Below are 18,565 nucleotides of genomic sequence, written 5' to 3' on the forward strand. Positions count from 1 at the left end.
TCTTGACTTTCCACACAACGCTTATTTTGGTAAATGGGGACAGGATCATAACCTAAAAACCAGCGTATTTCTACACTTGCAATACTTTATATATAAAATCATTATCCATAAAGCAAATAACTAGAGAGAATACAGAGAGAGTAAATATGTTGTCACTCTTCAAACCTCAACTCTTGAATTCATCTTCTAATCCAAATAAAAGATCATCAACAATTGCACCGTTCTCATCACCCTGTCGTGAATCTGATGATATAGCAGTTGATAATTGCAAAAATAAAAAGGATGAGCAGAAAATCAAAGCAAGGTCTTGGAGGCTGCGTTGGATGACATGTTTCAGTGTGAAAAAATCAAAGCCTAAAGGCAAAGGCAAAGACAAGGACAGAGACAAATCATCAACCTCTGTGACATCTTCACCGATTCATGACAGCTGCTATAGTGCTATGAACTCTTATTATCGCGATGAGAATCTAAAAGCAGTCATTTCCTATTGTAGGAACTCGCAGGGACTGGTAATTAATTAACAATGCCTTGTCCTTCATTTTGTTATTTATAAATCACTGCTTAATTTATAATCCATATTTGTAACCTGCAGGGGAATCAAAAATGAATTACTATAACATCGTAGAAGATGATGAATCATTTCACTCAGAATATGACGCCAATGATGAGAATAATTTAGTTTCCTTTACATGTTTTACCGTTTCAATGATCCCAATCGTTCACTGTCAGAAGCAGTATCATTCTTCTTTTCTGATAGGAATTGTAATACCATCTTATTAGATTGGTAAAGCAATTAATTACTGCCGTCTCTTTTGATTTATGATTAAATTGGTCCATCACTATAATTATGTCAACAATCAATTGTTGCAATTTTAAAGCATACAATATTACTCCATAGACGTCGTATTGTCACATAGGGCTGGCAATTTCGGATTCGGATGAATCCAATCAGATTTTGAATAATTCAAAATGGGAAAAACTCATATGATTTCAATCTGAATCTTAAATATGATTCAATCCAATTCAAAATAATTTGAATCAGATGAAAATTTAAAAAAAGGTACAATGAGATATAGAGAAGATGATGATGATCTTTTATATTATGATAGATTTACTAATCCTGAAGATATTTTCGATTGGATCTTCAAAATTGAAGATACTCTTGAAGATATTCCAGAGGGCAAACATGTTGAGTATGTGCCCTCAAAATTAATGGGACATGCATCACAATGGTGGACAAACTTACAAGCAAGATGAATTAACATGGAAGAGACAAGATTTGAACTCGGCATAGCATGAAAAGAAAGATAAAAGTTTAATTTATTTCTCTTGCATATTTTCAAGCTATCCGTCGTAAATTTGATAAGTGTTAATAAGGCACAAAATTTGTTCGATTCTATGAATCTCAACTACAAAATTACTGTTGTCATACGAATATTCACTTCTAAAGATGATGCAGATACAATTTCAAGATTTATAAAAAGATTATATGTTGATATTAAGGAACGAATTTTGTTACAAATTGATGCTACTCATGAATATTGGGATGTTGTTAAAATTATTTTAGAAATTGAATTGCAAATCAAGAGAGAGAGGAAGCAAGTATTGAAGAGAGTTGAACGAATGCAAGAGCATATAAGAGCCAAGGTAAAAAAAAGATCAAGAGTCCAATAGATTCACTCTGTTAAAATTACAACATGAGCATTTGTTATCGAAACATGATCCTATCATGGACTTCTCCTCACCAAAGTATTCTAACTTGGAAAAACAACCTTCTTATGCCAATAAAGATAATAACTTACCAATGGAAGAAGATATTGTGCTTGAAGATTCTGATGTTACTCAAGATATATTGATTGTTCAAGATTCAACCATTGCAGTAAATGAAAAGAAAGAGTTTATCCAAGATTCTAAAGTTGAAGATGTTAGCATGGAAGAACAAGCTTTACTAGTTTCATCATTTGAAGAAAATAACATTACAAAAGTTTGTTTTGAAGAGATTTCAAGAAAGCATGATGTTTCCATTAAAGATGTACAATATATTCTTGATTTGAGTTTTATATCTAGCGATTTGATTAAAATTGTGAAAAAAAAAAACTCAACCTGAAGAGACACGAATTGTTCTTGACGATGATAAAGTTGATATGGTTTTTCCAATTATTTGTGAAACTAAGCAAATTGATCTTGAAGACCTTGAGATAATCAATATGGTTGTGGCTATACACATTGAAGAGAAGAAAGTTATTGTTGAAGAAGATATAACGACCAAGATAAATTAACTAGGGAGAACATTGAGTGAGATTTTGCAAAAGACTTGAGAGGCCTAGAAGTTATTTATTCGTACAAGATTTTGACTTTTCGTAGAGTGACTAACAAGATCAAGAAGAAAATCAAGTATGAAGCTTTTCGAGTTTTAAGGAAGATTGATGAGAAAGACTATGAGCTCGAGCTCTAAGATATATTGCTACTCTACTTTAAGTTTTATCCTCTATATAGTCTTTTATTTTCAGCAAAACTCGAGGACGAGTTTTTTTCGAAGAGGAAGAGACTGATGTAGGAAGCATATAAGATAGAATAAATTAGAAATTATAATATTTGAGTCAATTTAGCATTTAGTATTTTATGAGTATTTATCTTGTTTTATTAAGGTTATTTGATAATCTAATTAAAATTTTAGATAATTTATCTTATTTGAAAATGATTAGGACTAAGTTAACTACTAGTATAAATAGGGTTGTTATTCATAGTTTATTGTAACAGCCTCTCATCAACAATATTCAATATTTTTTCAATTGAGATATTTTCTCTTTTGTGAGAGCCGCCTTCTTGAGTTTTCAAGAACGTACGCCAGAACAACATTTAAAATTAATAGTTTTTATCCTATTTATTCCTATAAAATCTCTATTTAATTATTTTTTATTTATTTTTATTTTTTTCATTTGGATATGATTGGCTCATGATATCCCCTTGTTTGGATTTTTTTAAGGCATGTAAACTGCTTTCTTTAATTGTCGCTTAAGGTAAAAAAATAACTATTTCCATTAATCATTACTGATAAAGCTTCAATCCATTAAAGTTAAAGTTCTCAAATATCCATTTTTTTTTCAATTCTCTTCTTAATTAGTTGTATTATTTCAAAGTGAAAAAAATATCCCACTTGATGTACTTAATTATTTGAAAAAAAATAATTTTTTTCCAAATGTATATATTGCTTATAGAATATTATTAACAATATCAATAGCAGAAAGAAGTTTTTCAAAATTAAAATTGATAAAAACTTATTTAAGATCAACCATGTCGGAAGAAAGATTAAATTGATTAGCTATATTATTGATAGAGAAAAATATATTATCGATAGAGAAAAATATATTAGCGAAATATAAAAATTTGATTAATAATTTTGCATCTCATAAAGCTAGAAAAATTGATTTTAAATAAATAAATTTTTAATAATAAATTATTTTGAAAGGCCTAATTGAAATAAATCGCCTGAAGCCCCAAAATTGGTTGAGCTGCCTTTGTGGGACATATTAATCGACACAGAGAGTTATCGTCCTTTCTTCGTCCTTTCTTGGAAAAGAAGCTCATTGAAATTTGCATTTACTGTTACATTTACTGTTGGAAAATGATGCTGACATTAAGTTTTGGGGTTAAAACGACTCTCATACCATTGATTGAGAGACTAATATTATGTGCATGCATTTGTGTGTCTTCCTTGTTTTTCATATTATCATATACCAAGCATCATGGTTAAGAGACTGATCTTATCTAAATATATCACGTAAAAAGAAGATATTGTAATTTTTAAATTACAATTGTTTTAGAGAGAAAACTTTAGTTGTGAAATAAACATATGATAGTATGTGATATGATTTCTAACAAAATAGTAAACATATTATAGTTTTTTTTTCAATATATTAGTGTGCTATAAAAGTAACTTATCTTATAAATCATAACAGTAGATATTTAATTAAATGTTTCACTACTATAACTTTTAAACTATAGTCATCTAATCACAATATTAAATAGGATTATAGTCTTTAAATTCAAATTTCTCTGAAAAAAAGAAAAAAAGAGTATCATTTATGTTCAATAATCTCTTGTGTGGTGGTAATATATTTGAACTACATGGTTTCAATGTATTAAGGTCTTGTTTGGGATTGAGGTACTATAACTTTTAAGTTACAGCTGTTGTGGAAAAAAAAACTATAACTATCAAACAAAAGTTAATAATATATAGTAAATATAAATTTTAAATAATAATTTTGATAAGTTATTAAATATATAATAGATTTTTCATTATACAAGTGAAAAATCATATCAACATAACTTATAAGTTACAACAGCTAGTATTTATCAAATACTTTAATGTTGTACCTTTTAAACTACAATTGTCCAACTTTAATTCCAAACACACCCTAAAATATGTCCAGCCATGTGAATTTACAACTTTTGCAAATTCCCTTTGATTGAATGGTGCATCGCAATTCCCTTGGACTTAGAACTAATAAATTTTCAATCGCCATACCACTTGATCCGTTCACACCCTTAATTCTACACCGCTACACGAATGCTGTACGTATGCATGAAAAAACAAAAGCAAACAAAAGAGACTTTGTATCATATGTCTCAAAAATAAAAAGAAATAAACGCAATATTAAAAATATATGAAATTACAATTCTGCTTAAAAGTTTGACTTTCTCTTTTTTTTTTCCTCTCAGGAGTATATAAGTGTCTGGTGGGCAAAGCCTAACACAATCTTTTTAACCCCCACCTTCTTCATAATTAAAATTTAAATGACAAGTCAAATAAAACTGTTTGAAAATTATTCGGTCAAAATTTTGACTTTATTAAAATTATATAAAATTAACAAGTAAGTTTGATGCTAATTGTTTCACTTAAAATCAAAGTCTTTTTTTTTTAATTTTGTTAAAAAATTTGACAATTTTTTTTTCTTCCTACAAGCATCAATCAATTGCTTAAGATTTATTTATTAATTTATTTTCTAATTTGAAAAGCAACAAGAAAATGACAAAAAAAAAAAAAAACAAAGCCCTAAATTCAAACAGCCCAATTCTCGAATGGGGCTAAAAACAGGCCCAAGCTAATCACACTCGATAGAGTATTTATATATTCGCTAGAAACCCTAACCCTAGATTCGTGTTGTCTGCCTCAATTTGGGCGAGAAAGAGTCTCACAGCAGCAGCAGCAGCAGCAGCGGCCAACAAGACTACTCAAACGATCAGCTATGGGTAAACTCTCTGAAAAAGAAGCTTTGGTATTAGCTTTCGCTTTCGCTTTAATTGTTTCTTTTAGTAATCTTAAACTCTTTGTTATTATTTCTCAGGTAAGGTTCACGGATCTTTGGCTCGTGCCGGTAAGGTGAGAGGCCAAACTCCTAAAGTTGCTAAACAGGATAAGAAGAAGAAGCCACGGGGCCGCGCCCACAAGCGCATGCAATACAACCGCCGCTTCGTCACCGCAGGTGATTACTCTTGTTAGCTTGTTTTTGTAGATCTAAGCTGTCGTTCTGATTTAATTTCTGTCTTTTTATTATAATTATTATTAATATGTGCTGTTGATAGTTTCATTTGAAGACGAATTTATCAGTATAAATACTATGCTTAGCTAAAGTATGGATTAGACAAGCTGATGACACAGAGCTGAGTTTTTTAAAATTGTAATTTAGCTTGTATATATGTATAAGTCTATAAATATATGTGTAGATTAGAAAAAAATGTGCTAGTTCTGCGTTTATTAAGTAATGGCTATTAATTGTTAGTGCACGTTTTTTATGATTGTCGAATTTGTTCTTGTTTTCTTGCTTGATGCAGTGGTTGGTTTTGGAAAGAAAAGAGGACCCAACTCATCTGAGAAGTAAAAAAATGCTTGAGAGGATGAATGAAGAAGGGTTAGATAGGTGAAAAAGCACTTGGTGTTTTTGATAATTTCTCTTATGTTGTGTTTAAAGACCTTATTATGGTATTCTGTTACTAATGTTATGTTTTGAGATTTTGTCTCTCTTAAACTTGTGATCATCATTTTGTTAGTAGAGATTATGTGATTTTCTTTTCAAATGTCTTTAATTTGCTGTTTGTTGTGTGGTTGCCTTTCTTTCTTAGTTATGTATGATAGTTGTTCAATTGGTCCTTTGTCTCTGAAGAGGAAGGATTCTCCGGTTTCATATGGTATGGTTTAACAGTCTGCCAACCGCCTGATCTTTTCACGTGAAAAATGGAGAACAAGAACTGAAATTCTATTTGAACAACTTTATTGTTTGGGAAATTTTCTAATATTTTCATTTCCAATTATCTTATTCTTTTTGTTGAATAACTTTTGCTTTTTTGAGGTAAAGAACCAACTGATAAGATCTTTATTTGGTTCATTGCCATATATTGAATAAACTTCTGCCTGTGCTAAGAAATATGTTGAGCAGAGTAGGCAATTGCAAATTTTTTTAATCTATAAATGGGGTGTTTAATTGTATACTTTGTAATAATAATCGCTGAAGGCTAAAGTTCATGTCAACAAAGCAAGTTACCAATGATCTGTTTCGTCAACAAAGAGGTGCTAACTCATCCAAATGATGTAATCTTAATTGCTCATTACTGAAGAATATTTGGGTTGGAATGTCTCTCAATTGGTAAAAGAGACTGTTTTGAAGCGTCTTTCACTGGAAATTCCTCATCCGATGTCTCATCCAAAGGTATTCCCTCTCATTAGCTATGTGAGGTTTCATTTTGCGGGTTGATGATATATGCCGTAGAAATTTATGTGATATTACAAGGCTGGGCATCGAATTGGATTTGGATAGATTCAATCCGATCCGTACAAATTCGGATCGTATTTGGATTTACCTTCAAATTTGATTGGATATATAATTTGTATTGTCCGATTGGGTTTGATTTGGATCGGATTGGATTTGGGTGAATGCGAATAATTTGATTGGATTCACATCTGCGGTACGGTTATTAAAAAATAAAAAAAGAAGAAAATATAGAAGTAGCCTGCAGCAACAATCGTTCAAATCTTCCTAATCCTAAACCAGTAGTCGCCATAACGATGACTCCACAACAAACTGGAGAAGCCACAAAGCAGCACCAACCACGAGCACACGACCACAAGACTACGAAAATTAGAGAAACCATAAGCATAACCAAAATGAGGCCACCAGACCCACGACCTCACTGACATTGCAAATGCCGCTGACTACACAAACCAAACTAACGTAGCTGAATCTTCCACGACGTCCAGTCATCACGTGGACTTATCAAAGTGCGAAAGAGGAGGCAGAGCGAAGCGAACAAACCTTGACTGCTACCCCTTTCGTGAGAAATTAATTATCATATTATTGTTTACATTTATGCTCAGCTCCTTGCAGAAAAGAAGTAATTTTTTTTTTTGTTAAGTTCATTAGTTATGCAAATTAGGGAATTGTTAAACCCACACTACTCTACTTGTGGAGCTCAATTTTTTTTTTTTCTTTGGGGTTTCCATTTCTCACCCTTTTGCCTTATTACTTGAAATTAGGTAGTCAGTTGTCACTGGATGGGTATTTTGCGCAGCAACCCACAAAAGTCGTTAAGTAAACTTAGAAAACTTTTTAAGCTAGCCAAATAAGATAATTGCAGAAAGGATAGAGAGAAGATAGTAATATGACTAAATATAATTTTATTACTTATAAAGAGAAAATATAATAGAGCTTTTTATAAGAGCTTGAGTTGCTTGCGTGCTCTGTGTGTGTGCTGGTGTGGTTGTCTGTGTTGTGCAAAATGGCAGGTGCTAGGCCTTATTTATAGAGTTGAATGCCTAGCTCATAAAACTTCCTAGCAAGTGGGTGCAACTTGCCTAAATATCTCCTACAGATTAAAGTGCAAAAGTGTAGAAACTTCTAGACTATTTACAATTGTAAAGAATTCTAGATTTTAAGCGGGGCTTGTTCACTTGCTGACCGCACCATGATTGGTTAGTTGTGCGAAGAAGCCCATTGCTGAGCGCACCCTAATACTGCGTGCATCCTACTGTTAGGCGGACTTTTACTGAGCGTACCTGTGCGCGCCAATTTAGCTTTTGTTTTCGGCAAAATTGAGCGGCTCGTGACACAATACTGGAATTTAGGTTTTAAAGTTTCAAGTTTTAAAGGTTTTGATGTGTCAGCTGCTATTTGGCCGTTGGAGATTTGGTGAAATATATCTCTTGGGTTTGTATTTTAAATGTAAGCCAAATCCAAAATGTAATATGAATTCGAAATATAATTCAAAATCCAAATTGATCCAAATCCGAGTTTATTCGAAATCTTCATCCGATTCAATAATTTGAATTGGATTCAAATTATTTTAATTTTCCTTTTTTGGTTTTTGTGTAAGAACATAAAAATTAAAGGGCATTATTATAATTAAGGGAAAGTAATGGGTAAAAATTATAAATAATCAAAAGTTTGTGTCGCTGGCGACGATGATTGGAAATTGGTCAAGGATAGGTAGATCTAGAAGATTTGAGGTTGATGAGTGTGATGGTGGTGGCAGTTTGTCTCAAATCGTGATGGATTGATAGAAAAATTGAATTGAAGTAGTGATTGGAAGTTTTGTTCGTTTCCAGTGAACGGAGCAACGGTTGGCAGCGAGTGTCGGTTTGAAAGAAGGGGTTGATGATGCTGAACAAATTGGAGGTAGTGGTGGCTGGCAAATTGGCAGTGAAGGGCCACGAATTAAGCAGCGGTTGGTGCGGTTGTTTTGGTGTGTGTTCGATCGGTGGCTTCGGTGGTGAGATAAGTTGGGTTTTGATGGTGGGCTTATTCTGGTTCTTATAGTAGAGAGGATTGATGGGAAAGACAACAGAAAACAATGGATTACGGCCATGTGCGACAGCTGTAATGGTGGTTTCAAGCTTTGTAGGATTTTTTTTTTATGGAATTAATGGATGATGGAGGAATGATTTGTGTATGGAAGGTGGTTGGTGGTTAGGAAAGCTATGCTTAGTATAGAAAGAGACTTTAATACCACTTGATGTAGGGCAAAGGTGATACTAGATGTTATTCTAGCGTACGTTCTTAAAAACTTAAGAAGGGGGCTTTCACAAAGAAGAAAATATCTCAATTGAAAAAATACTGAATATTATTGATAAGAAGCTTAAAGGTGTTATAGTAAATATGAATAACATCCCTATTTGTATTACTAGCTAACTTAGTCTTAATCCTTCTCAAGCAAGTTAAATTATCTAACATTCTAATTATATTAGAATTACAAATATGACTCATTTATGCTTAATAAAACAAGATAAATCCTAATAAAATACTAAATACTAAATTGACTCAAATATTATAATTCCTAATTTATTCTATCCTATATGCTTCCTACATCAAAAGATTACTAGAAAACAATTATAATATATATGAATTAATAATTTAATAGCTATAATTTTGGAAAAATTTTGGGGCATCCATATGTTGTGGGGCTCTAGGCAATCACATAGGTTGCCTGGGGGAAGAGTCACTTTTGATGTCTCAACTAACTAGCTCATAACAATAATTACATCCTCGAATAAGGCCCGCCCACTAAAATAAAAGGAGTGGACAACACAATTGTCCTAAACGGATTCTAAATATCATCATAAGGGTAATTGTATTAGTCAACACACTTCATAGCACCAAATCAATCAATTCTATTAGCAATGTTGCTAGCATGATTATTTCATGGTTGGGAAATATTTTGTTTCAAAGTGGATTTGAAGGAAAAGAAAAGTAAAAAACTAGATAAACTATGGAATGATGATTTAGTGAGGAAGATGATTGCTTTACAATGGGCAACACATCGAGTGAAACTGTCTAATTAATCTATAACTTCAATACTATACATAAGAAATCACAAAATTTTACTATATCTCCATATACTTACCATATGATTGAGGTACTGTGCTCATTAGATTATCATTCATAAACTAACAATGAAGAATAATATTCGCAGTTCATAAAAATAAAATTAGGGACAATATCTACATAATCGTGTGTCTTGACAAGGGTACTTGTCAAAGGTGCTTCTGCGCCTCTAGGATCCAAGGCTGTGAAATTTTTCAAACCTAGAAGCAGTATTGTGGTGAAGCTTAGAGAGGACCAGGCCAAGTTAGAAACTTTTCTTATTTGATTACAAAATTAACATTATTGAAATTTGTATAAAAATTTTATATTAATTTGTTATGTCATCTCTTCAACTATCATCAAATTCTTATTTGAGTTCATCATTTGAAGTGTAAAATTATTATATAAATAATCGTAAATGATCTTTAGAACATATATTTTGAGGGATAAAGATCATGATGTCTTCCCTTATTAGGTGTATCTTTAATTTATTCATTAACAAAGTTATCTTGAACAATAAAAAGCTATTGAATTATTTGTAAATGATACTCACTCCAGCCATGCCCTCAAGCAGCGGTCAACTACATTTAGGTAAATATTAGAGTAGCCTTCATATTAATTCAAACTTTTAAAGTAATTATTAAAGTATTCTAACTTTTATTTCTCTTAGAGGAATTGATTTGTGGTTCATTGACGAGGCGTATGTTTTACAATCAATACGAGTTAAATTAAAAAAAAAAGAAAAAAAAAAGGCAAATAAAACCTCAGTAATATAGAAACATATTATCTTGGACTATTGGTGGGCAAGCAAAGAAACTTCGTGTATAGTAAGACCTATATTTAATAGTAGATAAATTAATAACCTTTTGTTCTACAATAATTTCCATGGTTCCAATTTAGGCAAAGGGTTAAATTAATATTTTCAAAAATTGATAAGATAATACATTTTCTCAAAAATCTTTATACAACTTTGTGGTCCTATTCATATTAGAAATTTTTAATTTGCTGAAATTATAAATACAATTATTTTAATATTTTGTTAAATAAAATATGATTCTATTGTTACTTATTTTTTTTCTTGAAATTTAAATATAGTTGGATCTCATCTCTATTTTTCTTATCGCTTCTAGAAGTTCCGGAGTTGAATTGAAATTGCAAGAATTTAAATATGTTTTGTTAATTTAATTTATATTTAATAGATAATTCATTTTTGATTGATTGGATTGGTAAATACAATAAATTTCTAGTTGATTAAAATGTATGTTCATTGAATTGTATATACACTCTATAAATTAATAAATTATTAATATACCGATTAGTTAATACATTTTTGAATTAATAAGTTTTGTATGGTCCCAATATTATTAATTTATAGGGTTTTTATTATATTACTATAATATGATAAGTTCTTTTATCACAAAGGGCAAGCATTTTTCTTTATTCATATCAAATACCCACCAAAATTTTCCTAACATATCAATTCACAACCAAGATTTTCTAATAGCTATACTTTGCCACTTAATGTTTCAATTGTTATCATTTTATCACTAAAACCTTAACATGATTAAAACATTGTTGAGGCCATAGGGGTATTTAAGGAATTTTGAGTTGAAATTATTTTCCTATTTTCTAGTTATTTTACATATTTTTATTTTGTTAGACATCCTATTTAAGAGTCTTTTTCTTCTTTATTTCAATTATTAAAATTTTATTATATTAAAATATCTTCAAAATAAAATTATAGGTTTGTGATAGAGTGACAATAATTGAAAATTTTTAATGCATCCATAATAAAAATAATTCATGATATTATTTTTACTTATGCAAATGAATTTCATCATATTAAAGCTCAGTTGTAATGAAACCACCAAAACAATTCATATAATTTTATATTATTTTATTTTACCATAACTTTATTTTTTTCAATTTACTTTTAATCTAGACGGCGCCATTTCTTTATCTCTTTATTTTTAAATTCATTTAAAATTTTCAATCAAACGCAAAAGTAGAGTCAAAATAAAAATTCTTTCACAAAATGCTTAACGACCAAAATCTCTATCACAAAAATAGTCATTAACTCTTTATAGAAAAAAAAAATCTTTTACAAATATGTCATACTATTATGGTTGAAAAAATTTTTATCACGAGTCTATCATATTTTTAGCACATAAGGAGCTAACCTCAAGAATTATCACAAAGGTACTTGTTATAGTTGGTCATTTTAATTTCTTGTACTATATAGATCTTGTATTTCTTTTTATTTTTACTTTAAATAAGAAATTATTGAAGATAGATCATAGATTCTTGAAAAAATTTTCCAGGAGGTTTAATTATATCAAGCTTTATATTACAATGCAGCTGAGTTTTATTTTCCTTCTTGTTTAACATAAGGTTTCATGTTCTTATTTATTTAGATATAAGTATGTGTAGTCATTACAATAGGTTGATGGAAAAAATCTTAACCTAAAGAAATTAGAATTACTTGACAGATTAGTATGAAATTAAAGTTTTTTTAAGATACAGAAAAACATGCCGATTTTGGAAATAAATAAATATATAAATACGTAAAATAGAAAGTGAAAAATAAAAATACAAAAACAGGCAACTTCATTCATATTATTTTATAGAGTTGGACTATTGACATCCCTTCATTGATCTTATAAAACCCCTGTGATATTATAATTACATTTAAGAACAAATATAAATAAAATTAATCTCATTTATATTTTCTTTCTCTCTTCTATTTCATTTTGCTTGCACAATATAATTTTTTTTAATCATTAGAATAATCTGAATTAGGAAGCAATCTATAATTTTTTTAATAATTAAATTATTCTAAATTTAAGAAGTAAATTTTTAATCCAAAATAATACTCTTGTAACATATGTAGCAACAAAACTAGGATACAACATTGTGAGAAAATAAATTAAATAAAATTTTATCTCACTACAAATAATTTTTTAAGGGTTCTCAAATTAATTATTGTACCCAAAGTTTATATGTACGATAAAATTATATTGGACCCATAAAATATTTAATATTTTATAAGATTTGTCTTATTTTTTCTTTTAATGTTTTTTAAGAAATTAAATGATAAAGAAAGTTTGAAGAGGGGAATACAATTATTAAGATTAAAATAGTGAGAAAGTTATTAGAAATTGGAAGGGTCCAACTATGTTACAACTGTTATACCATACCACTCTTTTTGTCCTTATTGTGAAATGCCGTTGGATGTAAAACTATTGAATCTAATGGTTGAAATTACATAATAGATAATTGAGGTGTAGACCGTCAACTGTTGGAGCCGGTTATCATCAGAGTTTTCTCCACCTCGTTGTTTCCATTTTGATCTTCCTTCTCCTCTTCCTGACCATCAGCGTTTTCTCAAGACCCCTCCTCCGACTTGGTCTCATCCTTATTGCTATCAGATTTCTTCTCACCATCATCCGAATCAGATTTATTTCAAGCGATTAATTTATTCCCACAACTGACTTTGGAGCAAGAAGTAGAAGAACGTTAAGCACAAAGTCCAAACAAGCTCACAAGCAAGCATTTCTTCAAACAGAAGTGTTTCCCACCTGACACTTGCAGTCACACAGTCCCCTGGTTTCTCCATACAGCTTTTTCCCATAATCATTCTAACAAACAACTTCAATACAAAAAAAAAGGAAAAATCGTTATCTCAACGCTAGGTGATGGTGAGTTAACTTTAATCCTTAACTTGGATAAACGATTGAAATGACAGAAACTCATTTTCTCTTGTTTGCACGCCATAGCTAAGAGTTGAGGGTTAAGCCGTTTGTCTATTCGGGTTATCGAACCCGATTCTCTCCAAAAATTTCTACCCAAATTCCCAAATTTACGCTCATTTAAATCAACAAGGTTTCTCAGCAATGCTCATCTGCAAATTGTGGCCAGACGATCTCCTAAAATCTAGATTTTTAATGTTAATCTTAAACAAACACGTCAAGATTTTGATGATGTCGGTGATGATGGTATTTGTGCTATAGCTTCCAAAGTTATGTAAAGTTCATTAAGAAAGAGTATTTGGCAATGTTGGGGTTATTTCGATTGTTAATAAATCAGCTCAAAGTTTGACGAATTTGGATGTAGGGAGGTGTAGTTTGATTAGCGATCAAGCTTTGGAAGCCATTGGGACGACGAGGATAATTGGGGTTCTGAATTTGGATCGTTGTTCATTGATTACCAGACTCTGTCTTAACCGATTTCTCTGGTTTGCTTTAAGACAAACGTGGCCATCTCTTGCGCGTTGGATCGCTTGTTTTTCAATCTAATGATTATATGAGATAAAGACAAAAAGTGTGATATAATATCACAATTACAATACAATAAAGTTGAGTCCTAAGATTTATAAATAAAATAGTGTTTATTTAAAAAAATAATATTTTTGACATTAAATAAAATATTATTAAAACAAAGGCAAAGGATTTTCGAAGGTGCTAATAGTCCCACTCTATTTTATATTTGGTGTACTTTTTTAGATTTTAAATCCGTTAACAGCTGTAGCTTAGCTCATCCAAAAGAAGAAAATTCCATTAGCGTTGGCAATACGAAACGGCTTGTGGGGGCGTGGTAAAATACATCAAAACATTTGGGTGTTGGGGGAAATTAACCCACTCTGAAAAACCTAAAGCCTATATACCAAGCAACGGCCTCAACCCAAACCATCACCAAAGCAACGGCCTCAATCCCTGCGAACCAGCAGCCACTCAGAATCTTGCTGCTGCTCACAAACTTGCCATTGCTCACGATATATCTCTCAGGTTTATTTACTGATTTACTCTTTATTCTTTAGTATAAATAATAAAATTGTGTTCTTATTTGGTTATTTGATTTAGAGGTGGTGGGTTGTGTCATTTTTTGTTTTTGGCGGGGTGGGGGGTGTTGGGGGGCTTTAGTGAAGCTGAGACTTTGGTCTTCAAATCGCTTATTGTCTTTAGTTTTTATTAAGTCGATCAATGGAATGATTATGGTTTTCTGTGCTCTCACATGTGTTATTCTTTAATGTCAGAGTTCCATTGAAATTTAGTTTAGTTTAATATGAAGAAATAGCAGGGTGGATTCCTTTTTTTGATCGTTTTGTGCCAGTTATACTACCAATCAAGTTTTGGCCATTACTGGTATCAATCATGTCATAGTCTGTTAGCTGTGTGGATTCCTTTTTATGTGCTTTAATTCTCTGATGTTTTCTTCATTTGGACAGACTTTATTGTCTTATACCTGTAAATCTTGATTAATAATTTGTTAGGTTCAGCTTTTCATTGTGTTTTTCTGAAGTTTCATGCATCCTAATTTGAATAATTATAGGTGCACTGTCTCCCCACCAATGGCAGATAACGAGCTGCCAGTCGACCAAGTTGCAACCATGGATTTAAATGATGATGCGGTGCAAAGACACCAATTCTCAGACCGTGTTCTGATCAAGTCTATTTTGACTCGACCTGATGGTGGCGCTGGGCTAGCTGGGCGGCAAGTGCGAGTTGGAGGATGGGTGAAAACAGGTCGTGAGCAAGGGAAAGGCTCTTTTGCTTTTCTGGAGGTGAATGATGGGTCATGCCCTGCTAATTTGCAGGTTATTGTGGACAAGGATGTAGCAGATTTAGGCCAGCTGGTGCCAACTGGCACTTGTGTTTATGTTGAGGGGATGCTTAAAAACCCTCCTGAGGGGACTAAACAGAAGATTGAGCTTCGGGTTCAGAAAGTGGTCGATGTGGGTATGGTTGACCCTGCTAAGTACCCTATCCCCAAGACAAAGCTCACTCTTGAGTTTTTGAGGGATCGTATTCCTTTTCGGCCCAGGACAAACACGATAGCTGCGGTTGCACGAATTCGAAATGCACTTGCTTATGCCACTCATACATTCCTTCAGAAGCAAGGGTTTCTCTACATTCACACTCCAATTATCACCACCAGTGATTGTGAGGGTGCTGGTGAGATGTTTCAAGTTACAACTCTAATAAGTGATGCTGACAAGTTGGAGAAGGAACTGATCAAGAATCCTCCTCCATCAGAAGCTGACATAGAAGCTGCCAAGCTTGTTATCAAGGAGAAAGGAGAAGCTGTTGCAAAACTAAAATCTGATAAAGCAGGCAGGGAGGCGATAAGTGCTAGTGTTACTGAACTTACAAAAGCGAAAGAGAATCTTGCAAAGCTCGAGGAAAGATCAAAGCTTAAGCCAGGAATCCCACAAAAGGATGGAAAGATTGATTATACACAAGATTTCTTTGCCCGTCAAGCCTTTTTGACTGTTTCTGGTCAACTTCAAGTTGAAACTTATGCATGTGCTGTTAGTAATGTCTATACATTTGGGCCAACTTTTCGAGCTGAGCACTCCCACACTTCCCGGCATTTGGCAGAATTTTGGATGGTGGAACCTGAAATGGCTTTTTCAGACCTTAAGGTGCGTTAGACATACACTGCTCACTGTTTGGTATTTGAGAAGCTCTGATGTTTGACTTATTTCTTTGTGACTAGTCCTAGGCCTAATCTGGTAGCAAACTAGCAGTATTTCTATTTTACAGTATATGAAAAAACATATGACATTTCTACTATTATCTAATTCAAATAACAAACTTTGTAAATCAGAAAAGGGATATGTTTTACATTATATTACAGAGTTCTCGTAAATACACTATTCTTGCTGAGAGCAAAAAGAGGCTATATGAACTACACGTTTAAATTCTCTATCTTCATTGTAGTTGTAGCTCTTCAAAGTACTTTATTTCTTTCTTAAACCTTCGGTATTTATCTTTTAAGAAAATTGTAGAGCAAGTACATTTAATAGTTTTATAGCTTTATCCTTCCAAATTTCCAAGTTGTTATTCTAATTCAGTTAGTTAGTATAGTTCTTTTGCTATTGCAACTATTATTCGAACTGTGATTAGAAATTATCTTTCTTCTATAGCTTAGTTTTTTAATATCTTTTAGCCAAAACATTAAACGTCTTTACAACTTTGTCTATTAACTGATTCTTAAATCCTAATATTTTATTTTCTATATCTACGGTTTCTTAAGGAATATGATCCTCTTGATTCTCCTAAATGATTAAATTTGTCTAAAAGTGTTCCTAAAAATACTTCATGATTAAAGTTCTGTTAAATGCTGTTTGTTTGGTGTTTGAGCAGTTGTAAAGCTTGACTGATTTCCTCTTTGGACCAGTCATAGTCCTGATCTAGTTGGCAATCTAGCCATGGTGCTATTTTTATAATGCTTTGACATATGTTTGTGGCAACTGTGCTAAGTTGATCTGCTCACCATTAGTGTCACCAAGTTCTCAATATACCTGCCGATTCTTAAAGGTTCTTACATTTGTAGGATGATATGAACTGTGCGGAGGCATACGTGAAATTTATGTGTGACTGGTTACTTGACCATTGCTTTGACGACATGGAGTTTATGGCTAAAAATTATGATAAAAGTTGCATTAACCGTCTAAGAATGGTTGCTTCAACTCCCTTTGAACGCATAACATACACTGAAGCAGTAGAGCTACTAGAGGTTGCTGTGAAGGAGGGGAAACATTTTGAGAATAAAGTGGAGTGGGGGATTGATTTGGCATCTGAGCATGAAAGGTATGCAGACTGCTCATGTGCATATAATTGTTTCATCATTAAAGTGTGGGACGGTGGGGTATTGATTCCTTGGTTTGCTTGCCTACTGTTGCAGATACTTAACTGAGGTCAAATTTCAGAAGCCTGTCATTGTGTACAACTATCCAAAAGGAATCAAAGCATTTTACATGAGGCTCAATGATGACTTGAAGACTGTGGCAGCTATGGATGTCCTTGTACCTAAGGTGACTTGTTTCTTCAAAAAATTTCAAGCACTGGATTGGTTGCTCTATTTTATATTCTTCTAGAATTGATGTCCCAGATTTTATTACAGGAATGATGATACATTTATATTGATTATCTTATGTTATAGGTAGGAGAGTTAATTGGTGGGAGCCAAAGGGAAGAGCGTTATGATGTAATCAAGAGCAGGTATTATAAATGATACGTGTTAGGAAAGTTAAAGATACTGTTGACTTGCAAGCTTCAACTAACTGTAATATATTTTGTGTGGGATGCATTGAATTACAGAATAGAGGACATGGGACTCCCTCTTGAACCATACGAGTGGTACCTTGACCTGCGGCGCTTTGGGACAGTGAAACATAGTGGGTTTGGCTTAGGCTTTGAACGGATGATTCTTTTTGCCACAGGCATCGACAACATTAGAGATGTTATCCCCTTCCCAAGATATCCCGGAAGAGCAGATCTCTAATCTTGAATTTGCAAACATGCCTTTTTGAAAAATCACTAGTTATTACATCTTTTGCTGATTCCAAACAATGTTAAACCAGGAAACCATAACATTGAAATTTATGTTTGCCATATTCTTAATGATAGAGATATTTTCTGGATTTGTCTTCTGCAAGCGTTTACGGCGGAATTATGATTTATTATTAGAGAATATATTAATAGAATTTTGATTGTAATATAGCAGTGTATTGGTGGAATATCAAATTTATTAAGATTTAAATTTAAAGTAATATATTGTTTTAATCTTGTGAAAGATTAATATTGTGTTTACGTAAAGGTTTAGTGAATAAAAATGAAGGAATGAGAATGAAATTCATGTTTATTTAACAAAATGTAATTTGAGAATAAGGAATATGAATTTCATTTCCATAGGGGGTTGGGAGTGGG

General features: G+C 32.1%; 3 protein-coding genes across 3 annotated transcripts; all 3 read left to right on the top strand.

The window, feature by feature from the left end:
• Positions 1–5: 5 nt before the first annotated feature.
• Positions 6–828, top strand: LOC102610886 (uncharacterized). Its single transcript, XM_006475309.4, has 2 exons — positions 6–509; positions 593–828. Exons 1-2 carry the CDS (start codon positions 147–149, stop codon positions 605–607), a joined length of 378 nt encoding a protein of 125 aa, XP_006475372.1. The 5' UTR covers positions 6–146; the 3' UTR covers positions 608–828.
• A 4,257-nt stretch (positions 829–5,085) lies between these two features.
• LOC102611192 (40S ribosomal protein S30) lies at positions 5,086–6,087 on the top strand. The gene is made up of 3 exons (XM_006475310.4): positions 5,086–5,253; positions 5,349–5,486; positions 5,836–6,087. Exons 1-3 carry the CDS (start codon positions 5,250–5,252, stop codon positions 5,880–5,882), a joined length of 189 nt encoding a protein of 62 aa, XP_006475373.1. The 5' UTR covers positions 5,086–5,249; the 3' UTR covers positions 5,883–6,087.
• Positions 6,088–14,457: 8,370 nt separating this feature from the next.
• On the top strand, positions 14,458–18,281 carry LOC102611476 (asparagine--tRNA ligase, cytoplasmic 1). The gene is made up of 6 exons (XM_006475311.4): positions 14,458–14,638; positions 15,183–16,275; positions 17,190–17,446; positions 17,541–17,670; positions 17,799–17,857; positions 17,957–18,281. Exons 2-6 carry the CDS (start codon positions 15,202–15,204, stop codon positions 18,138–18,140), a joined length of 1,704 nt encoding a protein of 567 aa, XP_006475374.1. The 5' UTR covers positions 14,458–14,638; positions 15,183–15,201; the 3' UTR covers positions 18,141–18,281.
• The last annotated feature ends 284 nt before the right edge of the window (positions 18,282–18,565 follow it).

Source organism: Citrus sinensis, chromosome 1 (assembly GCF_022201045.2).
Source record: "Citrus sinensis cultivar Valencia sweet orange chromosome 1, DVS_A1.0, whole genome shotgun sequence".
NCBI classification, from domain to species: Eukaryota; Viridiplantae; Streptophyta; class Magnoliopsida; order Sapindales; family Rutaceae; genus Citrus; species Citrus sinensis.